The sequence below is a fragment of the Danio rerio genome, chromosome 7 (assembly GCF_049306965.1).
Source record: "Danio rerio strain Tuebingen ecotype United States chromosome 7, GRCz12tu, whole genome shotgun sequence".
Lineage (NCBI taxonomy): Eukaryota > Metazoa > Chordata > Actinopteri > Cypriniformes > Danionidae > Danio > Danio rerio.
In genome coordinates, this window is record NC_133182.1 from 28,069,238 (window position 1) to 28,094,200 (window position 24,963).

The 24,963-nt window shown below is 34.6% G+C and overlaps 2 protein-coding genes across 8 annotated transcripts in view; one reads left to right on the plus strand and one right to left on the minus strand.

Moving 5' to 3' along the window:
- tub (TUB bipartite transcription factor) overlaps positions 1-6,682 on the plus strand; it is a 153,778-nt gene extending 147,096 nt beyond the window's left edge. For all 6 annotated transcript variants that reach the window (XM_009303181.5, XM_692022.8, XM_073908529.1 and 3 more), the window contains 4 exons: positions 2,095-2,209; positions 3,414-3,512; positions 4,487-4,658; positions 5,416-6,682. In XM_009303181.5, coding sequence (XP_009301456.1) covers positions 2,095-2,209; positions 3,414-3,512; positions 4,487-4,658; positions 5,416-5,549 — 520 coding nt within the window. In that variant the 3' untranslated portion in view covers positions 5,550-6,682. The remainder of the gene's footprint in view (positions 1-2,094; positions 2,210-3,413; positions 3,513-4,486; positions 4,659-5,415) is intronic.
- Positions 6,683-12,503: 5,821 nt separating this feature from the next.
- ric3a (RIC3 acetylcholine receptor chaperone a) lies at positions 12,504-23,043 on the minus strand. 2 transcript variants are annotated; one of them, XR_012383315.1, is made up of 7 exons: positions 22,815-23,043; positions 20,816-21,024; positions 18,690-18,768; positions 18,040-18,127; positions 14,849-14,994; positions 13,241-14,773; positions 12,504-13,090 (listed from the first exon to the last, which is right to left on the minus strand). XR_012383315.1 is itself a non-coding variant. In XM_017357039.3 (6 exons), exons 1-6 carry the CDS (start codon positions 23,032-23,034, stop codon positions 13,962-13,964), a joined length of 1,554 nt encoding a protein of 517 aa, XP_017212528.2. In that variant the 5' UTR covers positions 23,035-23,043; the 3' UTR covers positions 12,504-13,961. The 2 variants fall into 2 exon arrangements, 1 of the variants encoding a protein (XP_017212528.2); XM_017357039.3 differs by having other exon boundaries at positions 12,504-14,773.
- Between the last annotated feature and the right edge of the window lie 1,920 nt (positions 23,044-24,963).

Consider the following 24,963-nt stretch of genomic DNA (forward strand, 5'->3'; position numbering starts at 1 on the left):
ATTTCACAAATCAGTATGCATATCAGTATGTATATATGTTAGAGATAATACATCCAGGAAGTTGTTATTGGGAAACAAAGCTGTTGAATAAGACTTGAAGGGCTTTACAACCAACTGGATGTACTTTATCCTGCTTTTTATAAGGCTTCTTGCACACAAAATGTAAAAAAATTATACCTAAAACATTGTTCCAAGCCATGATAGTTATTGATACTTTAATAATTAAACGCAAAGCTGCAGAAACAGCTGAATGAAACCGATGGAGCATACACTAACCTACAGATTGTTTAGACACCAGATGGTGTCAAAATAGTCAGATAATACTGTATGTGGTAAGTATATGTATAAGTGAATGGATGTGAACATATTCACTGATGGTCAAAGTGCCCCGATGAGCCTATGTTATTAGTTTCAGCACTTGTTATCTGGCATTAACATACTGTGCAATATCATGACTGACAAATCAGAATCAATATTCTAGAGAGCTGTGTAATAAACAGCCATATAATAGTGGTAGGAGTGTGATGATGCATTTATATAACGGTTCAATGGCATAAGTGTGTAAATAAAAATAAAAGCAACAATGGAGTGTCACAAAACGCTTGGCGCAAGGAAGTAGAGTGGGTATTTTCGCCAGCAAAAGTGCTGTATATATAAACAAATCAATAGTCAAAACACAATTTCAAATAGATTCTATTCTTAAAATAAACAAACTTTTATTTGAAATCTAAACAACTACATTCTCCAAGTCTCAAACATAGATTATGTGGCTCAACAGCACAGTATTTGTCAAAATATAATTAGTTTAGTCCTCTGCTTTTGTGGTTCAGTATTGTTACAAGTACAAAAACTACAATCCTATAATGCTGCAGTATTATTTTTAAAGACAAGCAAACTAATATCAGTAATTAAATAAAAGAAACTATATAAATTACAAGCAATAGCACAAATAAATACAACATAACAAAGACTCTGTTATGTCTATTAGTATTCATGTAAGAAACACTAGATAAATTGAATAAAGTAGACTGTTTAAATGTAGACTAATACAGAATAATCACTGTATAAATTAAATATAGATTAATCCTTATTAAAGCAACAAAGGTTATTCAGTTAAGAACAATGAGTGATTGTCCTTTGTTGTTTTATTAAAATGAATGTCACAGACTGCTATATGTTTATTAGATAGCCGCCAATTTAAGACTTTATTCTTTAGGTTTTCTCTGTTGATTTAAACTGAAACTGTTTCTGACTTCAGTAAAAAAGTATGGAAGGGTATTGATGTGAAAGTCTTCAAATAAAACTTGAAGATGTTATTGCGTCAGTACAGTTTGATGTTGACAATGCTGATTTTTTCTTTTTTTAGTACACTTAGACACGCACAGTTTATCCATATTGAGAATGTGTTTCTTCAGAATGTGGACTTAGGAAAAAGCTACAAAAGATGTCATTGGGCTGTACTTTCTCAAAAGATAAATGTTTATACCTAAAAAAAAAGGCCATATAGGGATCCTATATATATATATATATATATATATATATATATATATATATATATATATATATATATATATATATATATATATATATATATATATATATATATATATATATATACAGTATATATTAGAGCCTAAAATTGATAACTCTTTTGGGTCCCACTTTATATCAAGTGGCCTTAACTAATATGTACTTACACAGGAATTAATAGTTTGTTACAATGTACTTATTGTGTAAATACATGTATGTACTCTGTACTTATGCTTGATTAAATACATGTATGTAATTACATCCATAATTAACTTTTGTAATTACATTTGTAAATACACTGCTGACCATCCCTTACACCTTAACCCACCCTTAAACCTACCCATACCACCAAACCTGTCCATAAGCCAACCTCTATCCCAACTCAAAAGCACCACAAGTGTTCTCAAATACATTATAAACACAGTAAGTACATTGTATTTATTTGTTGATGTAAGTACATAGTAGTTAAGGACACTTAATATAAAGTGGGACCCTCTTTTGAATTAATTTTGAGTTATCGCCCCAATTTTTATTAATTAAACAAGGTGACTATCATCTCCACAGATCAAACCTTATGGGCACCAAGTTTACTGTGTACGACAGCGGCATGAACCCAGTCAAGACCACGTCCAGTCTAGAAGCAGGGAATCTCCGTCAGGAGCTGGCAGCGATCTGTTACGTGAGTCTGAGATCACACTGCTGCTCAATACGCTTCTTCAGGTTGATGTTTTCAGGTCCAAATGCTCTATCAGAGGCTAAAAGCAAACAACAGATGATGCTATTACACACGGACAATGTGCTCTAATACTTTTAAAAATGATCATGCTTATATCCATGCCTAATATGAGATGGTCAGGCAGTGATTCATCTTAAAAACATATTTATTCTTAAAATATTAGTGAACACCATGATTTTGTAAGATTTACTTTAATGTGAGATATGACTGTAGAGGGGTCATACATGGATTTTGAGATTTCACAAATGAGTAGAGGTTTGAACCTGAAAAAATCATAATATTTGTACAATATTTTGTATGCCACAATCTCACAAGGGTATAGCACCATCTTGCTAACAAAAATAGTATAAAAACCGGTGATACTATAAACTGTCCAAATAATAATTGGAGTTTATAACAAAATAAATAAAATATAATGCATGTTAATATTGATTTATTATTATCAATTCATTTATTTTCTTTTCGGCTTAGTTCCTTTATTAATCTGGGTTTGCCACAGAGGAATGAACCGCTTTACGCTGTGGATGCCCTTCCAGCAGCAACCCATCACTGGGAAACATCCATACACACTCATTCACACACACACACACACACACACACACACACACACACACACTACAGACAATTTAGCCTACTCAATTCACTTATGCCACATGTTTTTTGACTTGTGGGGAAAACCGACACTCGGAGGAAACCCATGTGAACATGGAGAGAACATGCAAACTCCACACAGAAACACCAACTGACCCAGCCGAGGCTCGAACCATCGACCTTCTTGCTGTGAGGCAAACGTGCTATCCACTGCGCCATCGTGCTGCCCTATTATTATTATTATTATTATTATTATTATTATTATTATTATTATATTTTTGTTTGGGATGTGTTTTTTCTGCAATTATCCTGTTGTTGTTTTTAGAATAATGAAAATAAATTAATTAAAATAATAGAATAAAAAAGCCACCCTGTGGCCACAACGTCTCACGGCCATAAGCTCACTGATGAGCCAAGCCTGACCTCTGCTGGCGATGTTTTACACAGCAATGAGAATTTGCACAAGAAATGTGTGAAAGTCACATGTACTGTATGTGCAAGCGTGATAATTATGACTAATCCAGAAGTGAGTGTTTGTTTGTCTTCTGTCCTGCAGGAAACTAATGTTTTAGGATTCAAGGGGCCTCGAAAGATGAGTGTCATTATTCCCGGAATGAACATGGACCATGAAAGAGTCTCAATCAGGCCTCGAAACGTGAGTGCAGGCAGTTAAAAACAGTTGTGTATCAATAGGCCTTAATGATTTTAATTAAGTCTTTATTTATTTATTATTTTGTTTTGCTGTAGAACTAGTATGCAGAAAAGTAATTAGTGATAAATGATATTACGGATATAATATAATATGATATCCTATTCTAAGTATTTTTTTCTAACTGGTATTTTTTTCAGGATCAAATCTCATTCATTTAATAATTCATTATTGTTATTCATTATAAATATATTTCTTTATTTATTTAGCATTTAATATATCTACAGTAACTCATATGCAAGTGTACATAAGTGTACAAGTATGTGAAAGAGCAAAACAAAATTATTTCATAATATGAGTGTATAATATGTAATTTTTTCATTTATTTTTTTCTATAATATAATATAATATAATATAATTAATATAATATAATATAATATAATATAATATAATATAATATAATATAATATAATATAATATTTAATGTTGCTTCATTTGTTTCTACTAGGATCATCAACAAGAAAATAATTAGCAGTTTGAAAATACAAAAACACTTCCAAAATTGTATCTCAGAAGAAAAGACTGATCAAATGTGTACTTTGATATAATATTAAAGAGGCTTTAAATGGACTTTTTACATGAATAATCTTTAGTTAACAATAATTTTCAGCATGTTTGTCATTTGTGTTACATGACCAGTATAATGTATCAGTAATTTTCCACCTATTTAAATGTCCTTAAATGTTCTTTCTATCCTCTCGTGTTAACATGTATGTTTGTAGCGTGACCTCCTGTAAAACTGAAAAAAATCAGTGTGTTTGTACATGCTGATTCTGAAATCATGCGTGTTATAGGCCAGTGGCAAACAATAGTCAGAGCAAAGCAGTAACCTTTGACCTAAATTTGAAACGCAGATGTTAGCTTTAGTAAAGATGCCCTCTCTAATGGAAATGTAATCCGTCTACATCTGTCTGTCGCAGGAACACGAGTCTCTGCTGGCTCGATGGCAGAACAAAAGCACAGAGAGTGTGATAGAGCTGCACAACAAGACGCCGGTGTGGAACGATGACACTCAGTCGTATGTGCTCAACTTCCATGGCAGAGTCACACAAGCATCCGTCAAAAACTTTCAGATCATTCATGACAACGACCGTGAGTCCAAAATTATCTTCAACTAAAATTTAAGTCGTAACTGAACACATGAATATAAAAATTATTTCTACTATAAAAAGAATATCTAAATATAATCTTATAAGAAAACTACAATTAGGGGCCTGCAATGTCTTTCATATGCAATAAAAGGCCAATGTTATTTTTACATTGTGTGAATCAGCATTGTCAGTTCTCACATGGTTTTATACAACAATTCGACAAGCAAGTGAATACGAAGTTTCACCAGCAAAAGTAATTCCACATGAGCCAGAGCTGGAACAGTTGTACATCTCAGAAAGGCAACAGGTTTTAAAGGGCATCAAACACCGGATGCACCGATCAGCGCTGCGACACGGCGCACACTTGACAGTTGAAAGTATGAAAGTATCGCACACCAGACGTGCACATTCGCATGCTATTTAAAATAAGACTAATCAGGTGGCGTTTTGTGGTGCGGCAGAAATATGAACAGTGTTCTGAGTGGTGGCTGGACACCGCAGACATGACCTATGTTTAGAATTTTAAAATGCATGGCGCTGCGTGTCGCTATGAGGCGCGTTTCCAAGTGGCACTTCTGGTGTGCTTAAGCCACTTTAAGTCTGTTTAAAACTAATTGAATGAGGTGATGATTCAATGACTTTGTTTACATGGACATCAGTAATCGAATTATTTGCCTTAATCTGAATAAGACAATAATATGATTGAAGTGTTCTTATAAGGCATTCTTATAACTGCATTCTGTCTTGTGTGTATGCAGCGGATTACATTGTGATGCAGTTTGGTCGTGTCGCAGAGGATGTCTTCACAATGGACTACAACTACCCTATGTGTGCCCTGCAGGCGTTTGCTATTGCTCTGTCCAGCTTTGACAGTAAGCTAGCCTGTGAGTAGCCATCTTTCTCTGCCTGCCTCAGCCACGAAAGGACCCGGCCAGACCGCTTTACAATCCCCCAATAAAGGGCTGCGCTGAACTGCAAGGCAGTAGGGTCCCGCTCTCAACATCCTCTTTTGGAGGCCTGAATGCGTATAGAGTTCGTCTTTGTGTGAATATGTGCGAGCAAGGTGGCGTTTCTGCTTTTTGAAAAGGAAAAGGGGATCACGGTTGGGGGAAAGCACAAAGACTTCGCAGTTCAAATGCATTCATTTGAATCGATCACCGAGTCGCTTCTTTACTTATCCGACAAGGTAAAACTAACATTTTGCTAATGTTCAAAAGAAGGATCTTTTTACGGTAGTACTTGTGTCCCTTAAATTAATTTTGCCATGGTCATAATTCTAAAAGAATTAACATTCACTAACCGTTCAACTCATACTGTAGCTGTGATTTATAACAGCTTGGATATTTGATTTAATGAACTTTTGTAAAATGACTGTCATATGTGACATTTCTTCAGTTGTACATGTCCCTTGTGTCATGCAACATCAATTTGATTTGTAACATAACAGTTTATGCTTAAGAAGGACTCCAAAGCCAGTATGACAGTCTGACATATTTATCCACTATTTATGTATTTATAGATTTTCATGCCATCTGCTGCTTGTGTTTTACCCCATGCCCATAATTCACTGTGCTTCAAGCTCAAATCTTGACTGGGGCACCTTTGAGCTTTTGGTGTGGATTAATTTCACTTCAACTGATGAATGTGTGACTGTCTCATGACGCAAAGGTGGTCATCATCAGTCCATGTTTTTCACACTTACATTTTTAAGGGAACATGAGATACAAAAAAGCTTTTATATCATTATATTGAGGTTCACGCCATGGGCCTCGTTTATAAAACATGCGTAGGAACAGATTTGATGTGGAACAATGCTGAGCAGACCCTCACACATTCAATCATGGCAGAGTCTGAGTATTTGGGAACCTGAGCATTTTTTGCCACTTACAGAAATTTCACATGGAACACATATGAAACCACATGAAACACACATGTAACGAGTATGAAACACATGAATCATTTGGATTTGTAACATCTTTATGTCAAAAAAATAACAGTCTTTTAATAAAAAAATGAGTGAAAAATTGTACAAAACCAAACGTTTTATGCATTTCATTCTTGTCCCATCCCGCCCTCCTACCTTCCCCCTGAACAAATACTGCAAAAATCATACAAAACCAAACGTTTTATGCAGTTCATTCTTGTCCCCTTCCCCCCCATAAATAATGCAAAAATGTCACAAAAGCAAACTTTTTATGCATTTCGTATAGTTTTTTTTCTTCCAAATACTGTAAAAATGTTATAAAACCAAATGTTTTATGCGTTTTGTATTAATTCCCCCCCAAATACTGTAAAAAATGTTTCAAAATCTAACATTTTATGCTTTTCATATTATTCCCCCCCAAATGCAGTAAAAATGTTGCGAAACCAAATGTTTTATGCGTTTCGTATTATCCCCCCAAATACTGCAAAAAATGTTACTAAAGCAAACGTTTTGTGCATTTTGTAGTTTTTTTTTGTTCAAAATACTGTAAAACTGTTACAAAACCAAATGTTTTATGCGTTTCGTACTATTTTTACCCCAAATACTGTAAAAGTGTTTCAAAAACAAACATTTTATGCAATTTATATTATTCCTGACCAACCCAAGCCCCCCCAATGCTGTAAAAATGTTACAAAACTAAACATTTGATGCATTATGTATTATTCCCCCCCCAAATACTGTAAAAATGTTTTAAAACTAAATGTTTTATGCATTTTGTATTATCCCTCCCACATTTCTGTGTGGAGTTTGCATGTTCTCCCTGTGTTGCAGTAGGTTTCCACCGGGTGCTCCGGTTTTCCCCACAAGTCCAAAGACATGGGTTGTAGGTGAATTGGGTAAGCTAAATTGTCTATAGCGTATAAGTGTGTGTGTGTGAATGCGAGTGTATGGGTGTTTCCCAGTGATGGGTTGCAGTTTGAGGGCATTAGCTGCATAAAACATATGCTGGATAAGTTGGTGGTTCATTCCGCTGTGGCGACCCAAGATTGTTCAGTGACTAACCAAAAAGAAAATGAATGAATGAATCTTAAATGCTGTAAAAACATTACAAAATCAAACGTTTTATGGATTTCTTTTTTTTTCTAACATACTGTAAAACATTTTCCAAAATCAAACATTTTATTTTAGTGTTTCACATTTGTTTCATGTGATTTGTTTCAAGTGAAGCTCATGTGGTTTTTCTGTAAGGAGCCATTCACAGTGCTGATTGGTGTTCGATTTATAAGGTACAAGTGAAACTAGTTTCAAGGTCATTGGTCTTTAAGGGAGACATGCACACTTTTATGTATACTGTCCGTCTGTTTTTCTGAATCAGATGTGCATGCACATTAAGAAAGAAGCTTAGATCAAGCAGTGGATGATTTCTGCGCAACATTTTATAAACAAGGCCCTAGTTGCACCGTTCTGAAAGCCCACTAAGTTCTAAATGGTGTCAGAAGTGTGTGAGGGTCAATATCAGGGTAAGTACATTATCATCTCATACTAACCCACTACATTTGTGTGGGGGTGTACTGAATGGAGCACTTTATTCAGAGATTAATGGTGGAAAGCTGTAAATATTGTGCCTTTGGACGAGACACTTGTGATGCTTGAAGTTGGTGAGATGCTACATCTGTTTTCTTCAGCCATCACGCAGCTTCTGTCTTGTGTATTTCCAGTAGTTTCTAGAATGATCAGGTTTATTTGCCTGCTTGTGGATTAGTTCCAAAAATTGAGAGGCTGCTTATTTGACACAATATTGTATGACTAGTGTGTTTACATGCACTTCAAACAGTAACATTCTGCTGGTGTAAAACGGTGAAAACGTGGACTCACAGAAGCTGATCATAGCTCAGTTACAACTGTGCATGTAAACACACTGAGCAACACAGTTTGATCAAGTCTTCTTACATTCCCTGCTGCATGAGTGTAGTTGTGGAAAATGTGGATCTAACAATGTGTCAGTGGAATTTACACACACAAAAATCTAATAGCCTACATAACATAATGGTACACTTTTGTCTTTGCTAAACAATACTGATGAATGAAGAAGGGAAATATGTGAAATTGTATTATATGTGTGGCAGAATAACCGGCAAAATCCAAAAACCTGTTGCTTTATAGCATCTTAGACGTATTCGGATGGCTAGACCGAGTTAATAGCTCTGCTCTAGCACACATTAGCCTATTTTTAGCATAGTTTCTTTCCTTCCAGTCACATTTGAACATCACAGCAAAATATTGCCATTGTCAAAAACAGGGGTGTCTAAACTTTGTCCTGGAGGGCTGATGTCCTGCTGAGTTTAGCTCCAACTTGCTTCACCACACCTGCCAGGAAGTTTCTAGTACAGGGGTGCCCAAACTCGGTCCTGGAGGGCCAGTGTCCTGCAAATTTTAGTTTTAACTACAATTAAACACACCTGAACTTGCTAACCAAGCTCTTTCAAGTTATACTAGAAACCTCAAGGTCGTTGTGTTGAAGGAAGTTGTAGCTAAACTATGCAGGACACCGGCCCTCCTAGACTGAGTTTGGGCACCCCTGTTCTAGTATATCTAGTAAGAGCTTGATTAGCTGGTTCAGGTGTGTTTGATTAAGGTTGGAGCTAAACTCGCCAGGACACCGGCACTCCAGGACCAAGTCCGGTCTAAAATCGAATGCTGGGTTCCAACCAAATGCAAATTTAAAGGGGTGATCCAGAGTGTATTTTTTGGGTTTGTTTGTGTTTATAAGAAGCAATGTGTGCTCATGCTTCACTTGTAGCAAATCACCTTATTTTTTCACATATCTTTGATTATATGCAGCTACTCAGCTAACATCAAAACGAAAAATATTTCCTAGTTCCTCCGAAAGATTGCCTTCAATAGGCTCTGATTGGCCAGATAACATAATGTTCTGTGATTCGCTGATCGGCTTTACGTCACCAGGAAAAGCATCATGCCCCTACAAGCACTCACTTTTGTGCTATGTAAATACTGTCAGTTAAAGTAGCTGTTAGCTGTATCAGTTTGAGCCTGAATCAGACAGAAAATGACACAGCTGAACCTCACGCCTGCATGCTCAGAAAGTGTCTTTCACATTTATTCTGAATAAGCATGTGCAAGTAATATGGAACTTTCACATATCTTTTGCGAGTTTGTTATTTGAGATGTAGAACACAGGGAAAGCAGCTGCATACAGAGACACTGCAGCTCTGCTGAAGATTGTGGGTGTTTACAGCCATTTGATGGATAATTATGAATTTGTAGCTAAATTGTTAGCGGTGCCAAACAGCATTTTCCGTTGTTTACATCCTTGTTGACGTCCTCGCTACAACATACCATTAACGCTAGAAACTTAATTGATAGATTTTAACAAATACAAATACTTACAGGTTGTGGCTCACAATCCACAGCTTTGTCGGTTGGACGAATATTTAGCCAAATCAAGCACTGAACTGGGAAAGATTCTGGAAGCTGTCCTTTGTCAAATGCTTACTACATATATATTTTATAATTTTTTTATATAATAAATGTAAAGCCCAAATACAGAAACAGAACAAGCTCTGTGGAAATAGTAGCATTTGGACGCCATTTTAGCTTTCTCTGCTACATTACAGCGCCTCTGGCCACATCCCTTTGTTGCTTGCTGGGTGTATGTGCATAACCTGAAGCAATTGTGATCTCACTAACCCGGATGTATTTTTTTGTAGTCTTCAAACTTTGTTCGCTGTAGGCTTTGCTAAGCTAACTCTGCAACAGCCAATGTCTCCAATTGCATTGAACTTTGAGCATATTAAATTCAGATATGTTGTTTATGTTCAAACAGCTACATTACACATGTAGCTCATAAAGTTTAAAATATGATATTGTGGTGGACCACCCCTCTAAGTATCAGATTACAGTACATACAAAGTCAATGCAAACCTGAAGAAGGTGCCTCAATCGCATTTTATTGCACAAGTTCAAAGAAATTCAACTTGAAGAGAAAAAACATTTTGTGAGTAGTCTAGAGCAAGTGACACAGTGCTTTGCATATGGTGTGAACCCAGCATTACACTATTAAATTTCTAATGAATTTGTTTCCAAGAAATGATTTATCATAATTTTTTCCACTTGGTATTAACAATGTTTTTTTGGTAACCTGCTCTCAAGTAGTCAATGAAGATGCTTTTGCATTTCCACCTGGTATTACCATGCCTTTAAATGCATCTCAAGATTTTTTTTCTCTCTTATTTTGTCACACTCTACAATTTATCACTTTTTAGCGCTCAGTGTGATTCTCCAGGACTAGTGAATGGACAAAAATACAAAAAAAGCAAGCAATCCATTTTTTTTTTTTGTACAGTTCAGCAAAATATGAATACCTTGTTTTGTTGTGTTTTCTCAAATCACATTCCAAAATGAGCACATTCTTTTAGTAGACAAAAAAAAGGTAAGGTGGTCTTTTCTTGTTGCTTGATTTGACAATAAGCATGAGCATCAGAAATTTGAAACCCTTTTACACAAAAATTTGGCATAGTTTACTTTAATTTTAAGAAAACACATTTTAATGGTCAATGTAAACAGAACTGATGAGTGCACCTTTCATTTGTTGTCCATCGCACAGGAGAGAGAAAATACAAGTGCATTTTACCTCAAAAACATAAAGTAATGTTTAGAATGTTAGTATGTCAGAAACAATTTAAGATAAAGACCGGAAATGTTCCTCACATGGCATACTTTTATTATTATTTTGTCATAATGTTGTACTCTAGCTTCATACATCATGTTTTTTTAAAGTCATATCCTCCCCAGAAAAGTATTTTTAATATTACTTTTTTAGAAAAGAATATAAAATATATATATTTAATTATTTGGCCAAAATGAAAAGAAATCTATGTAAGTTCTGAACATTTGTTTTTTTAACTGCCTCGTGATACCATTCCAGCACTTTCTATACTTCATGTAATGCTCTAACAGTGCATTCGCTCTAAATGGTTAAGAACACTGAAAATGATGTGTTTTTCTGCTATTTTTTATCTGTTTGAAAAGAAATCTCACCACTCTTGTGTTAAAGTGATAATGTATAACTGTTATGTCACGCTGTTTTGTAAAATGTGTACATTGGTCAATATACAGTGTTTGTATACAGTACTCAAGATATGAAAAAATAAATCTGAGCGTGGATTTTCGCATCTCAAATATTCAAGATTGAATTTGTGTGTTTGTGGTAATTCAATGCTGTTGAAGTGATGTCAACACAAAGCCAATTCTGGTCATATGGAATTTATTGGCAAATATTTTTTTGTCCTAAAATGCTTATTATGATACAGTTTGCTCTACAAATGTTCCCTAACCATTCCTAGAAACATTATATTTTTTTCTAGGAAAGCCTGAATGGTTAGAAAGCATTTCTGTAGCGAGACAGACTCACAGTGTGGTTCATGCAGAGGTCTAGAAGGGAACAGAACAGCATTGTTTTATGTTGACAGCTGGGTCACTTCTTCACCTTTTCTTTCTTGTGACGCATCCTAAGAGTCCCAGAGGCTTGACCTTCGGAAGACTCTGACTTATTTGAAATGACGGTTACCTCAGATTGGTATGTTTGTAGGAAGTCAATCAGGTCTACTTTCTGTTAGCCAGGACCGCATTCAACATCATCATTAATTCCCAAGCTTTCTGCCCCCATCACGGGATCCTTCTCTTCCATCTCTCCCTGTCCTTCTTCATCATGTTGCTCTTCCTCTTCTTCACTTTCTCTGTTTTCAGCCTCCTCTTCTTGTCCAGCATGTTCTTCTTCTTTCTTATTTTCATACTAGAAAAAACTTTATCTGAGTGTGGATTTTCGCATCTCAAATATTCAAGATTGAATCATTGTGTTTGCGGTACTTTAACGCTGTTGAAATGATGTCCACACAAAGCCAATTCTTTTAAAGGGAAATTTATTGGCAGATAGTTTCTTCTTGTCCTAAAAATGCCTAATGTGACACAACTTGCTTTACAAATGTTCCCTAACCATTCTTAGAAACAATCTTTTTTTTCATAGAAAAGCCTGAATGGTTACAGAGAAACTGTTTCTGAAGCCAAACAGATTCACAGCCTTTTGAAGGGATGGTTCTTTTTTGTTTGTTTCTGAAAAATTTGACCTTTTTGCATTTTTTTGACTCATTTTCTATTCAATTGTACATTTTAGTGACATTTTCAGCACTAATCTTTGCTGCATCAGCTTGTCTCGGATGGTGATCATGACCATACTTTTTTGATGCACCAAAAAGTTTTGTCAAAGTGCTCACCATACTATTTTACTACAAAAAATTTATTTACAAAATTGGAATTAAACTAAGTTTATCCAGTTTTATAAATATTGTTATGAGACATTTAACTGACTATAAGAAACTTTGCAAGTACAGTACATGTCAGCTTACATTAACCCTAACCCCAACATCAACCGTAACCCCAACCTAACAGTCTACTTCAAGGATGTCAAACTCAATTCCTGGAGGGCCGCAGCCCTGCACAGTTTAGTTCCAACCCTAATTAAACACACCTGATCAAACTAATTGAGTCCTTCAGGCTTGTTTGAAACCTACCAGTAAGTGTGTTGAAGCAGGGTTAAAACTAAACTGTACAAAGCTGCGGCCCTCCAGGAATTGAGTTTGTGCATCCCTTATAATCTAATGAGAATTAGTTGCAATGTAACTTTAATTCAACAAACGGATTATCAAGATAAAGTGTGATGAAAAAGACTTAAGAAATTATCATCATCCATCACTTAATCATCTGTTAACTTTAAAAAAAATAAAAACTGTAGCCTATGGGCAAATAAAAACTACCCAGCTCATTCAACCTTCCTCAGTCGGAATTTTGCCACTTCAATAATCTTTTGTCATGAGACTGGTCTTGCAGATTCCTTGGATCATACAGAGAACATTGATATAATTTATTCCCTAATTGACACAACTTTCTGTCCACCATCTTGAATTAGTTTGAAAATCTGTTGATTTGAACTCTCCATAGATTGTTAGCCCACCAAATTTGGCTGAGACCATGCTGCCAAAAGGTTATAGAATTTTCCATTTGCTCTGTAGCTTGTTGCTGTGCTTGTTCATGATGTGGCCGCTGGGCTTCTTAGTCCCGATAATTGCTGCTTGCAGCTATTTTTTAAAATAAAATTTTTCCTAAAGCTTTCTTTTATCAATAATTTTCAAAATTTATGACGGCATAGCAGTCAAATATGGGACAAATGAGCTCATATTGGGGTCAAATTTTGACTTTGTCAGTGGAGGGGTGGGTCTTTTGAACCCCTCGAACCCCCCCGGCTACGGGCCTGATATAGAGGTCTAGAAGGGAACAGAACTGCATTGTTTTATGTTGACAGCTGGGTCACTTCTTCACCTTTTCTTTCTTGTGACGCATCCTAAGAGTCCCAGAGGCTTGACGTTTGGAAGACTCCGACTTATTTGAGATGACGGTTACCTCAGGTTGGTAGGTTTGCAGGAAGTCAATCAGGTCTACTTCCTGTTCGTCAGGATCGCATTCCACGTCATCATTAAATCCAAGGCTTTCTGCCTCCATCAGGGGATCCTCCTCTTCCTTCTCTTCTCTCTCTCCATGTTCTTCTTTATCATGTTGCTCTTCCTCTTCTTCTTCCTCCTCTTCTTCTTCTTCTTCCTCACATTCTTCACTTTCTCCATTTTCATCCTCTTCATTTCCCTCCTCCTCCTCTTCTCCTTCATGTTCTTCTTCCTCCTCTGTCTCATACTTGCAGCCAACAGCGCCACCCTTTGGATAATGGAAGACATGTCTGTGATCGCTGAAGGTGATTTGTCGTCTCCTGCTTGGTTTCTCTTCTCTTTCATCTGAATACTCGAGTCCCTCATCATCTTCATCAAAACTTTGAGGAAGGCAGGGCTGGTCCTCTGCGATGTCTTCCTCTTCATCTTCTTCTTCCTCCTCATCTTCTTCTTCTTGCTCTTCATCTTCCTCATCCTCTTCATTATCCTCCAGGTTTAGTTCCTCATTAGCGCACGTGTCATCAGCAGTCTCCTCCTCCTCTACTTCTTCTTCTTTCTCCATTCTCTCAGCAAGCTCCTCAGCTGTGAGTATGACTTGGTCCGGTTCTTCCAGTATAACACTAGGATATCTGCGTCTGCGTGAGGGGATTTTGTATTCGGGGTAGGTCTCGTCTGGATAACCTTGGGAAGCAGCAAACAAAATTAAGCTAAGGACCAAACAGTGGACCCAACACATACTGTAGCCTTGAGGGATACCTTCCCAGTCTGCATTGTAAGGGGCCTCCTCAGCCTCCTCCTCCGGCGTCGCTCCCTCTCGCAGTTGTCTCTCCCGCATCATCTGACTGATCTCCTTCAACTGCTTCAGTTTCCTCTCCTCTCGCCTCCGTGTGCCTCGACGTGACCTAAAGTCAGAACCGGTGAGTCAGACAACAACATGCAAATACAGCAACTGCAATGGCAAAACCAATTATATATAACTGTATTTTTGTTAATTATTATTTTATAATAATAATATTATTAGTATTTGTTTTCACTTCAGTTCTTTGGCGCTCTATCGTAATATGCAGTACATGAGCGACCGCCGAAATACCTTGACGGCTAGAATGACCGTTCTTTTTAACTTGGAGGCTGACCTGATGGCAATGTCTTGAGGGGGAAAATGTGTGAAGTTTTCCATTCAGATGCCTAAATAATGTGTTATTTTTTCTATTTCTTAGATACAAATATGAACTTTTTAATGGAGTTAATAGATTTTAACCAGTGATATCAATAAAGAACCTTGATTTTAAGTGTACTTCTTTGTAATCTCGTTTAAATATTATTTTGGTATATGCTGTAGACAGGCGGTTCATTCCGCTGTGGTGACCTCAGATTAATAAAGGGACTAATCTGAAAAGAAAATGATAGAATGAATGCTGTAGACAAAAACTAGAATAAAAATATATTAAATTAACTTAAAGCATTAATTAACACAAAACATATAATTAATTAATTCATAACTCATACAGTTTGAGTTCTGCTTAATATATGAGTTGCCAAAACTCTTTTTGTATTAAGTCAAAGTAACTTTTTTTTAAAAATTATGAGTTAAACTTGTTAATATTATGCACTTAATTATTAATTTAATTCATTTAGTGATTTTCACTGTTTGGTTTTGCAATGTAGGACATTGTAATGAAATGGCAAAACTAATTAAATATAACAATATTTTTTATTAATTATCATTTTAAAAAAGTAATTGAGAAACAGCAACGCTCAAACTAAACTAAGTTAAACTTTAGTAATTAAAGCAATCCACCAACAGTATAAGCTGCGGTGACGCTGCACTTTTCACCCCATAGACTTCCATTCATACGCATGCAACTGCAGCAAACCCGAAATGTAAGCTTGTGCAACAAGTTTCGCATTTCGCTGCATTTTAAAGTTCAAGCTTGGTAAACTCTGACCTGTGAAATTACATCATGTGATTGCATGAGACCAACAGAAGATTAAAACGTGACCTCTCAGTAAAGAATTTTAAAATAAGGAGCCAAACATTAGTCACTTTATCAGTGACTACGTTTACGTCAGTAATTGAATTATTTGCCTTAATCTGAATAAGACCAGAGTTATAAATGATACCGCACACTGTATTGGAAAAAACCCTCTGCATTTCGCGATGCAGGTGTCTGTGGTCTTTCACTCAGTTGGTAGGTGCAGAGAATAGTGTCAAATAGCCGTGGGTGTACAGACTATCCTGTCGCAATTTGTGGTGAAAATCCTACATGACGATCAGTTTGATTGCCGCGTTTACAGGTCTGTACTGCACTTCAATAATTCATCTAAAATCGGCATACTTTACATGTCTTAATTTCATTTCTGTTTATTTCGATTATGACTTTAATCGGATTAGGGGAATCAAAAATTGCTGTTTACATGGTAGACTCTTAATCAGAGTATTGTCTTAACTGCATTAAAATCAGATTGTTGGTTTCCATGTAAACGTGCTCAAAGGTGTTTTTATCCTGCCGCAGTAGGGCAGAATTTTGCAAGCACAAGCACAACTCTAGTGTGACCACGGCTTAAGACTTGCTGAGAGTCAAATAGCTGTCAATTGTAATTAGAGGTGAATAATCAATAAAAGAACATCTTTTATTATTGGATATAATTAAAGTGTTAAAAAATGTCTCTGAATCACAAATCTATCATTTTTTACTGTTTGTAGGTATATGGCAAATCCAAAGTTACTCATTTAAGGAATATACTTTAACCGTTCATGCATTTCTTGGAAAACAAACACTTGATGCTTGTTATACTCTAGTTATGTGTTTTTTTAAAGAGGCAATCCCACTTTTATTTCATCAAGTTTTACTATTATGCTTGCGAATGTGGGTGATGATTTTATTTGCTGTCTTTTGTATCAAGTTTGTATCAAGTAATAAGATTGATATACTGCATCAAAGCGGTTACTTCTTAATTGAGTTAAAAGAATGAAAACATAAAATCTGCAGAATTTCAACAAACTGTACACATTAAATAGTTTTTGTACGTACAGTAGGTTGGGTTTTTGTTTTACTAAAAGATGCCGCAGAGTGTGACGTCACTTAAGAACTATCACACGGCCCACAGAGATTTATATTTAACAAAAAACATTCAAAAATATGGGAATATTTGGAAAGCAGGTCAGTGGAATTTAAAAACCATTTTGTGTGAAGAGCCCATTAGCAGATATTAAGCAGACACTGTATTAATACTCTACTAATACTCTAATGACTGGTAGATTACGTGTTTTGCGAAGCCACTAGAAAATCTAAAGCAAAAGTGTTTGGAATATATAATATTTTTTAGTAGATTTGAAAGTTTAGTTAATGTTAGCTGCACTCAAAAACATATTGTTGCTGCTTGTTCAAAGTACTTACTTTAAAATAAGCTGAAACAACACAATTCTTGAGATTTTTTTGGAGGGACAACTTAATTGTTTTATGTTCAATCCACTTAGATTTATCACGTTAACTTAATCGATTTGTTTTGGGACAACATGGATGAACTGTGTGGAACCCTGCATTTTGTACGGTGTAATGTATTTATTAACATGAACAATTAATACATTTATTTCAATATTTATTAATCTTTTTAATTTTAGTTCATGGAAATGAAGTTGTTCACTGTTACTTCATGTAAACTCACGGTGCATCAACTAATGTTAAAAAGCATGAATTTGGATTTTATGGCATTAGTAAATGTTAGACGATGATTAATAAACTCTGTATGAGAATAGTTTATTATTAGTAAATACAGTACATTAACTAATGAAACCTTATTGTAAAGTGTGACCGCTTAAACTAATACCTAGGATAATCGCCTTCATCAAATTGCCTTTTTTCACAGTAATGGCATGCAGACTGTGTCAGCGCTTTGATCAATATAAGGTTGGATGGTAGAAGGAGAGAAATGTGACGTGTTTTTACCTGGCAGATGGGTGGACAACTTTAGATATCCTCTTTTCTCTGGCCTTTTCACTCATTCTGGCCTGCAGCTGCACCAACTGACAAGTAGCTGCCAGGAAGACAATTGAAGGAGGTTTACAATCACGTCAGATTCACTCAGTCAAACGTGTGGCTGCCAGATCTCTGTATTCTCATTGTTGCACCTAGACAAACGCTTGCTTGATTTTTTTTATTTTTATCAATTTGTTGGAACAGTTTTTAGCATTTCATACAGGGAGTGAGCTCAGAGCTGATGCTCCGTCAGTCGCTCCCTCCACCCTTTGGCATCTATTTGATGAATAGAGCTAAACCTCTTACTACTGATCCAAAAGACATGCCGTTAATTGGTATTAGGAGCTTCTAGGCTTATAAAACATTACTTCTGATTGCTAATCCTGCCTCAAACAAAAGGGAGAGAACAAAGCTTGTCAGGTCTTGGAAGGGATCTTAATCTACCTTATCTGGAGTTGCATGTGGTTTAGCTACTGATGTGTGCTCATATAAGTTAAGAAAGAAATGTGATTAATTTTTTTTAAAGGTTAACTTGACAAAATAGTGGCATTAGGATGATCTAGCATGTTAATTAGGTGTATAATGCTGTTAATCTAGGGTTGAGGTGTGTGCACACTCACGCATCTCCTCAAATGTGTATTGTGACTGCAGCAAAGGGAACCTGCAGCCCTGTCGATGAGGTTTGTCCTTAGAGGTCAGCTGTTGAAAGATCAATGCAAACGTCATTGATTCTGCATCTTAAGAGCAGATATGTAAGCATAACCAGATTTAAAAAGAACTATGGCAATAAAAGATGCATTAGTTTAAATACAGCAGCTGTTGATAACTTCAGAGCTATGAATACTAAGATATTTTCATTTAAACTAATTTGCTAAAACGTGACAGTGAAGGGACATAACAAAAGATTTCTACTTCAAATGAATGCTTTTCTTTTGAACTTTCTATTAATCAAAGTATCCGGATAAAAATCTGCACATCAGAAAGATTTTTTTACAGGATCTTGCGACACTAAAGGCAAGAGTAATGACTTCTGAAAATTTATCTTTGACGATAGATGATTAAGCTATGAGTTCAAATATATATAAAAGAAGAAATGGTGATTTTAAATTGTAATAAAATTAAATAATATTAAATTAATATTTTTGATATTGCACAAAGGTAATTTTTCAGCTCTGAGACTGTTGATCGCCTCTCTCTCTATCTCTCTCTCTATATATATATATATATTTTTTTTGGTTTGTTTGTTTAATCTGTTGGCATTAATTAATCTTGAACACATGTTTAATAGCATAATTCATGAAAAAAACTACAATACCCATGATGCTGTACAGAAAATTGCTGCAGCTTATATATTGTATAATTTTTTATTTTAATTTATATATTATTTATATATTATCTTTGTATATTTATGCAAATTATGTAATACACTTTGGTTTGTGGCTTATAATGCTTTGATAAATACATTTTTTTGCATCCCAATAACACTGTAAAGACAATTTTTGCCGTTTTATTTTTTCAACATAGAAATAGACTTTTCTTATAATCTCACCTTATATCAATCAAAATGACAAAAATTTTTGATTAGTTAACAATTGTATACCTTAAAAAAAAATACTTGAAACCTGATTAACTTAACAAGTAAAAGTAACACACACTCGCACACTACCTGACAAAAGTCTTGTCGCCTATCCAAGTTTTAGGAACAACAAATAATAACTTGACTTGTAATTGTTCATTTGGTATCAGAAGTGGCTTATATGAAAGGCAATGGCCTCTAGATTACACTTATTTTACAAAAAAAAAAAAAAAAAAAAAAAAAAAAAAAAAAAAAAAATATATATATATATATATATATATATATATATATATATATATATATATGATAATGCCTTGTTTTTTTAATTATTTAATTAGTACAATAAGATCTGACATTGTTTCTGTCACTTAACAGAAAATATACAGTATAGAATATAAAGTCATGGTGTAGTGGAAAAAGAATGAATATTGTGTCTGACTCCCATGAGCTTGGAGGACTGCATCCATACATCTCTACAATGACTCAAATAACTTATTAATAAAGTCATCTAGAATGGCAAAGAAAGCATTCTAGCAGGACTCCCAGAGTTCATCAAGATTCTTTGGATTCATCTTCAATGCCCCTCCTTTATCTTACCCAAGAAAGGTTCAATAATGTTCATTTCTGGTGACTGGGCTGGCCAATCCTGGAGCACCTTGATCTTCTTTGCTTTCAGGAAGTTTGATGTGGAGGCTGAAGTATGAGGAGCAGCGCTATCCTGCGGAAGAATTTGCTCTCTCCTGTGGTTTGTAATGTAATGGGCAGCACAAATGTCTTGATATTGATGTTGCCATCCACTCAGCAGAGCTCTCACATACCCCCATACTGAATGTAAATTTTTCCTTCACTGACTTGACTGATTTCAGTGAGAATCTTGGGTGCATTCGGGTTCCAATAGGTCTTCTGCAGTATTTGTGATGATTGGGATGCAGTTCAACGGATGATTGATCAGGCAAATCTACCTTCTGACACTTTTCCAAACGATCAACTAGAAGTCAAGTTATTATTTGTTGCTCTTACAAATGGCATTGACAACAAGCACTACTGAAAAGTGGACAGGCTCTACTGCACTCTATTAAAGCCCCCACTTAGTCTTTTCTCTAGGTAAATACTAATTATTATTACAGGAGGGCTGCTGAGCTGAGAAGATTTCCAGACTTTCTGACTCACCTTGACGAACAGGTAAATGATGTAAAGAAAGATCCCGAAGCCATAAACAGGGATAACCTGACCCAAGAGATTGGGCTTTTTAACACCTTTGAAACTGGCAATGGCATCAGGGCTGTAATGCTTGATGTAATGAGAGTCTGTATCCCAGTGATCATGATCTTCAGACAGTGAATGGATGTGTCGTGATGGAGGTAAATGCCCTGGTCCAACTTCAAGAAAAAAAAAAAAAAGACAGGAGGTAATCTATAATCAATATTGTTTATACAATCCACTCAACATGTGCACACATTTACATCTATATTTTTGGATGTCTTTTTAAAGCAAGGACTGCATGTAAATAGAGGGGTAAACAGTTATCACCATACTTCCTCAGTTAATTGATTACATTAAGAATTGCAAACTTTTTTCATCAAAAGTTTATTCGAATGTTGTTTACATATACAAAATGAGGCATACTTGCATTCATTTGCATACATTTCTAATGCAAAAATCTGAACATTTTATTAAGTCAGGTTCACATACCCCTCTTTTAAGAGGCCTCTATTGGCTGCCCGTCCAATTCAGAATAGGTTTTTAAGTGCTTTTACTTATTTATAAATCCCTTCATAATCTAGCCCCAACCTATCTCTCAGAGCTGTTGCATTTTTACACTCCTGTGAGATCTCTTAGATCAAGTGATCAAAATCTTCTTTTAGTTCCTCAGTTCAGACTGAAAGATAGAGGGGACAGTGCTTTCTCTGTGGCAAGTCCTCGATTATGGAACACCCTGCCCTTTGTGATTAGAATGGCTCTATCACGGTCTATTTTTAAATCACTTATTAAAACATACCTTTTAGGCTTGGCTTTTAAATATAATTTTAATAGTCCTTTCTACTGCTACATTTTTACATTTTTTTTTCAGTCGTTTCTCTTGTCTTATTTCTATGTTTTTATATTCTGTCTTTTTATTTTCCTTTGTCTTATGTACAGCACTTTGGTCAGTCTTGTGACTGTTTTTAAATGTGCTCTATAAATAAATGCACTTGAACATTTCTTATTTTTTTTCACTCTATAATTCAGAAAATACTGAAGCAGACAAAAAATAAATACATTTTATTTAAAAATAACTTTTTGTAGAATAACTGTTGTGCATAACCAGGTAAATTATTTATGAACAAATCCTTCTTTACCCATCATGCCAAACATATAAGTAGTTCATTCTGCTGGGGCGACCCCTGAAAAATCAGGGACTAAGCCCAAAGAAAATTAATGAAATCCCTCTGTAAAAACCCTTTAGAATATAGATATGACTTAAAAAGTTTGTTTTTTTCATAAGTGCTGCTGAAGTCAAGATTTTGACTTATTGCAGAAAAAACGTAAAAACAAATTAGAATTGCAATTAAAATCTACTCACACAAAGTGCTAAAATGTGACAAGAAATATTAAAGGTGTATTTTGGATGTCTGCATTTTTACATGGAGGCCAAAAAAAAAAAACCTGCATGTAAGTTATAATAATCCCTCTAAACTGACATGTGCATGACATGTTTTTGCCAGCAGCGTCTTGTCTTAAAAATATGTTAATCGAAACTGTTTAAATATTTAAAAATCAATTGAATAAAATTAAGAAAATTGTACATTCATTATAAAAGTTACTTTTACATTATAAAAATATATTTTATTTGACTGAATATATTTTGATATATGTCCTTGTCTTCAGTCTCTAAATGGACGTTCATTACTTGATCTATTTTATTTACATTTTTGTAAAAAACTTTCCCATTGTAAAATACCATTTGTACATCAAAATATGGAATAAACAAAACAAAAACATATAATTACTCATTAGGAGTAAGGAAGGACAGGTGTGTTGTGACAACAACATTAGGATAAGGTTCTCGAGAGTTTGGAAGTTGAGGGTAAAAGGACCTGCACAGAGATCACAGGGACGGTCACATCAGCACTGACGTTACTGACACAGTAAATGGAGGGTGAGGGATAACATTGCCTCATGATCTTACCATCCGAGCGCACTGCTTCTTTCTTCACTCTGGGTAAAAATAACCTGGGCAGGAATAAAGACATGCAGAGGACGAGGCAGGAGACGAAGGTGATCTTCTGACACGTGGAAATCGCCATATCGATAGCAGAGAGAGAGAAGACGCCGCAGAGCAAACGGTGACGGACGTCAACATCACGACATCTCTTCTGTCCCGATGACGCGGAAATGACTGAAAACATTAATCCGACATCCGGGTGAGATTAGATTGACACATTAAATCACAAACTCTCTCAGAATTACTATCCATTTTCCTGACTTCTTATTAACCTGTTTTTGAGACATGTACAGTACTTGTTTTCTTTATTGAACTTTTTGCTTTGGATACCCAGTGGAAAACAAAACAAAGCATCACAAACATCACTTTTAACTAATAATTAGGCAGTTTGTGTGTGTTTTGGTTTTAATCAGAAAGGTATGTCACACAGTGAGTGCAAATTAGTCGATTCCCATTAAAACAAATAAAGTTTCCAGTATCTTGTACTAGGAAAGTCTTTAGGCCTACAAATTCTGACCTATTTTGCAGAATTCCAAATGTAGCCTGCATTGCACAGAAATTTTGAAAAGGAAATCTTCTTTAAATTATATTGATTATTATTATTATTATTATTATTATTATTATTATTATTGATGTGTAAAATGATAGTGTCTTGTTGTTGTTATTCACACATTCGTCCAGTAGATGGCAGTGCTGTCTTGGTTATAGCGATCATTTAAAGTCTTCTATTGAGATCTGAAGTGTCAACATAATTCATAGCTTTTGTAAATGACAATTCAATTCGTGTAAAATAACGCAATAGACGTATACCCGAAAGTATTACAAAAATACTGACAAATGGATGCCATATATGACAATGTATGGCAAAATGAAGCACATCATGAGATTAAAGTCATTAAAAATATATATATTTATAAAACTTTTATGTATATATAAATATATATATATATATATGTATGTATATATATGTGTGTATATATATATATATATATATATATATATATATATATATATATATATATATATATATATATATTTATATATGAAAAGCCTGTTTTTTACTGCCACAATAGCAAGCAAAAATCACAGCTATTTCTATAACTGTACATAATTTGTACAGTTATTGATAAAATATAATCTATTTTAGAATGTATTTCTTGTAATTAATTTGTAAATAATAAATAATCCATCCACGTTTAGTTGTAAGGTTATACATTTATTATTATTATTATTATTATTATTGTTGTTGTTATTTTTATTTTTATTGTAATTAATTTGTAAATAATAAATAGTCCATCCACGTTTAGTTGTAAGGTTATACATTTATTATTATTATTATTATTATTATTATTATTATTATTATTATTATTATTATTATTGTTGTTGTTATTTTTATTATTATTATTGAACCTGATGTACATTTTGATATTTTCGTATATAAAGATTGAAATTAAATATATTTTGAATTTCACAAAAATATAATTTTTTTGAGTCTCACTGCTACACAATATGTTTTAGCATACATGTAATACACATTTTAGTCAGAGAAAAACATGATAATCATGCCATATAGAATCAATTTAACTTACAACTTTATTATATTTCTAAAATTTGTAAATGTACTGTAATTTGCAAAAAATTTAATAAAAAATAAATGTAGTCTAGTCTTGAATTAATAGACCTACCTAGTCTGTTGACTGAGTCATGAACAAAATCATTTAGTAATTCATTCATGGCACTCTTTATAATCTTTTTTTTCATATCTTTTAAAACTCAAACTTTTTTTAATTGATTAAACAGAGGCGTACACAATTGTACATAAAACAGTATACAAGGGAATTAACAACAAAAATGATTAAGTACATGGATTTTTTTTTCAGCAGTTGGGATGGCTTAAGAGCTTTGAGATTACTCCGTATAGAAGTCAAGGAATCATAAAATCTTTTAGATCAATTACATTTTTTTTTTACAATTTGATAGTCAGCAATAATTTTGTTTTGTGGATGTGGAACTTTCCAAATAAAATGAGATTTTTTAATTTTGTTTTTATTAAATAATCCAGAGTTACAATCCATAAATAAAACTATTTCATCAGTTATACTGATACATTTAT

Excerpts from the sequence above, each read along its gene's own strand:
- ric3a (XM_017357039.3), bottom strand. The coding sequence starts at position 23,034 with ATGTTTTCAGTCATTTCCGCGTCATCGGGACAGAAGAGATGTCGTGAT. Across the intron at positions 18,769-20,815 it reads TCATTTACCTGTTCGTCAAG|CTGACCTCTAAGGACAAACC; the intron begins GTGAGTCAGAAA and ends ATCTTTCAACAG. Across the intron at positions 18,128-18,689 it reads ATACACATTTGAGGAGATGC|CTACTTGTCAGTTGGTGCAG; the intron begins GTGAGTGTGCAC and ends TCTTCCTGGCAG.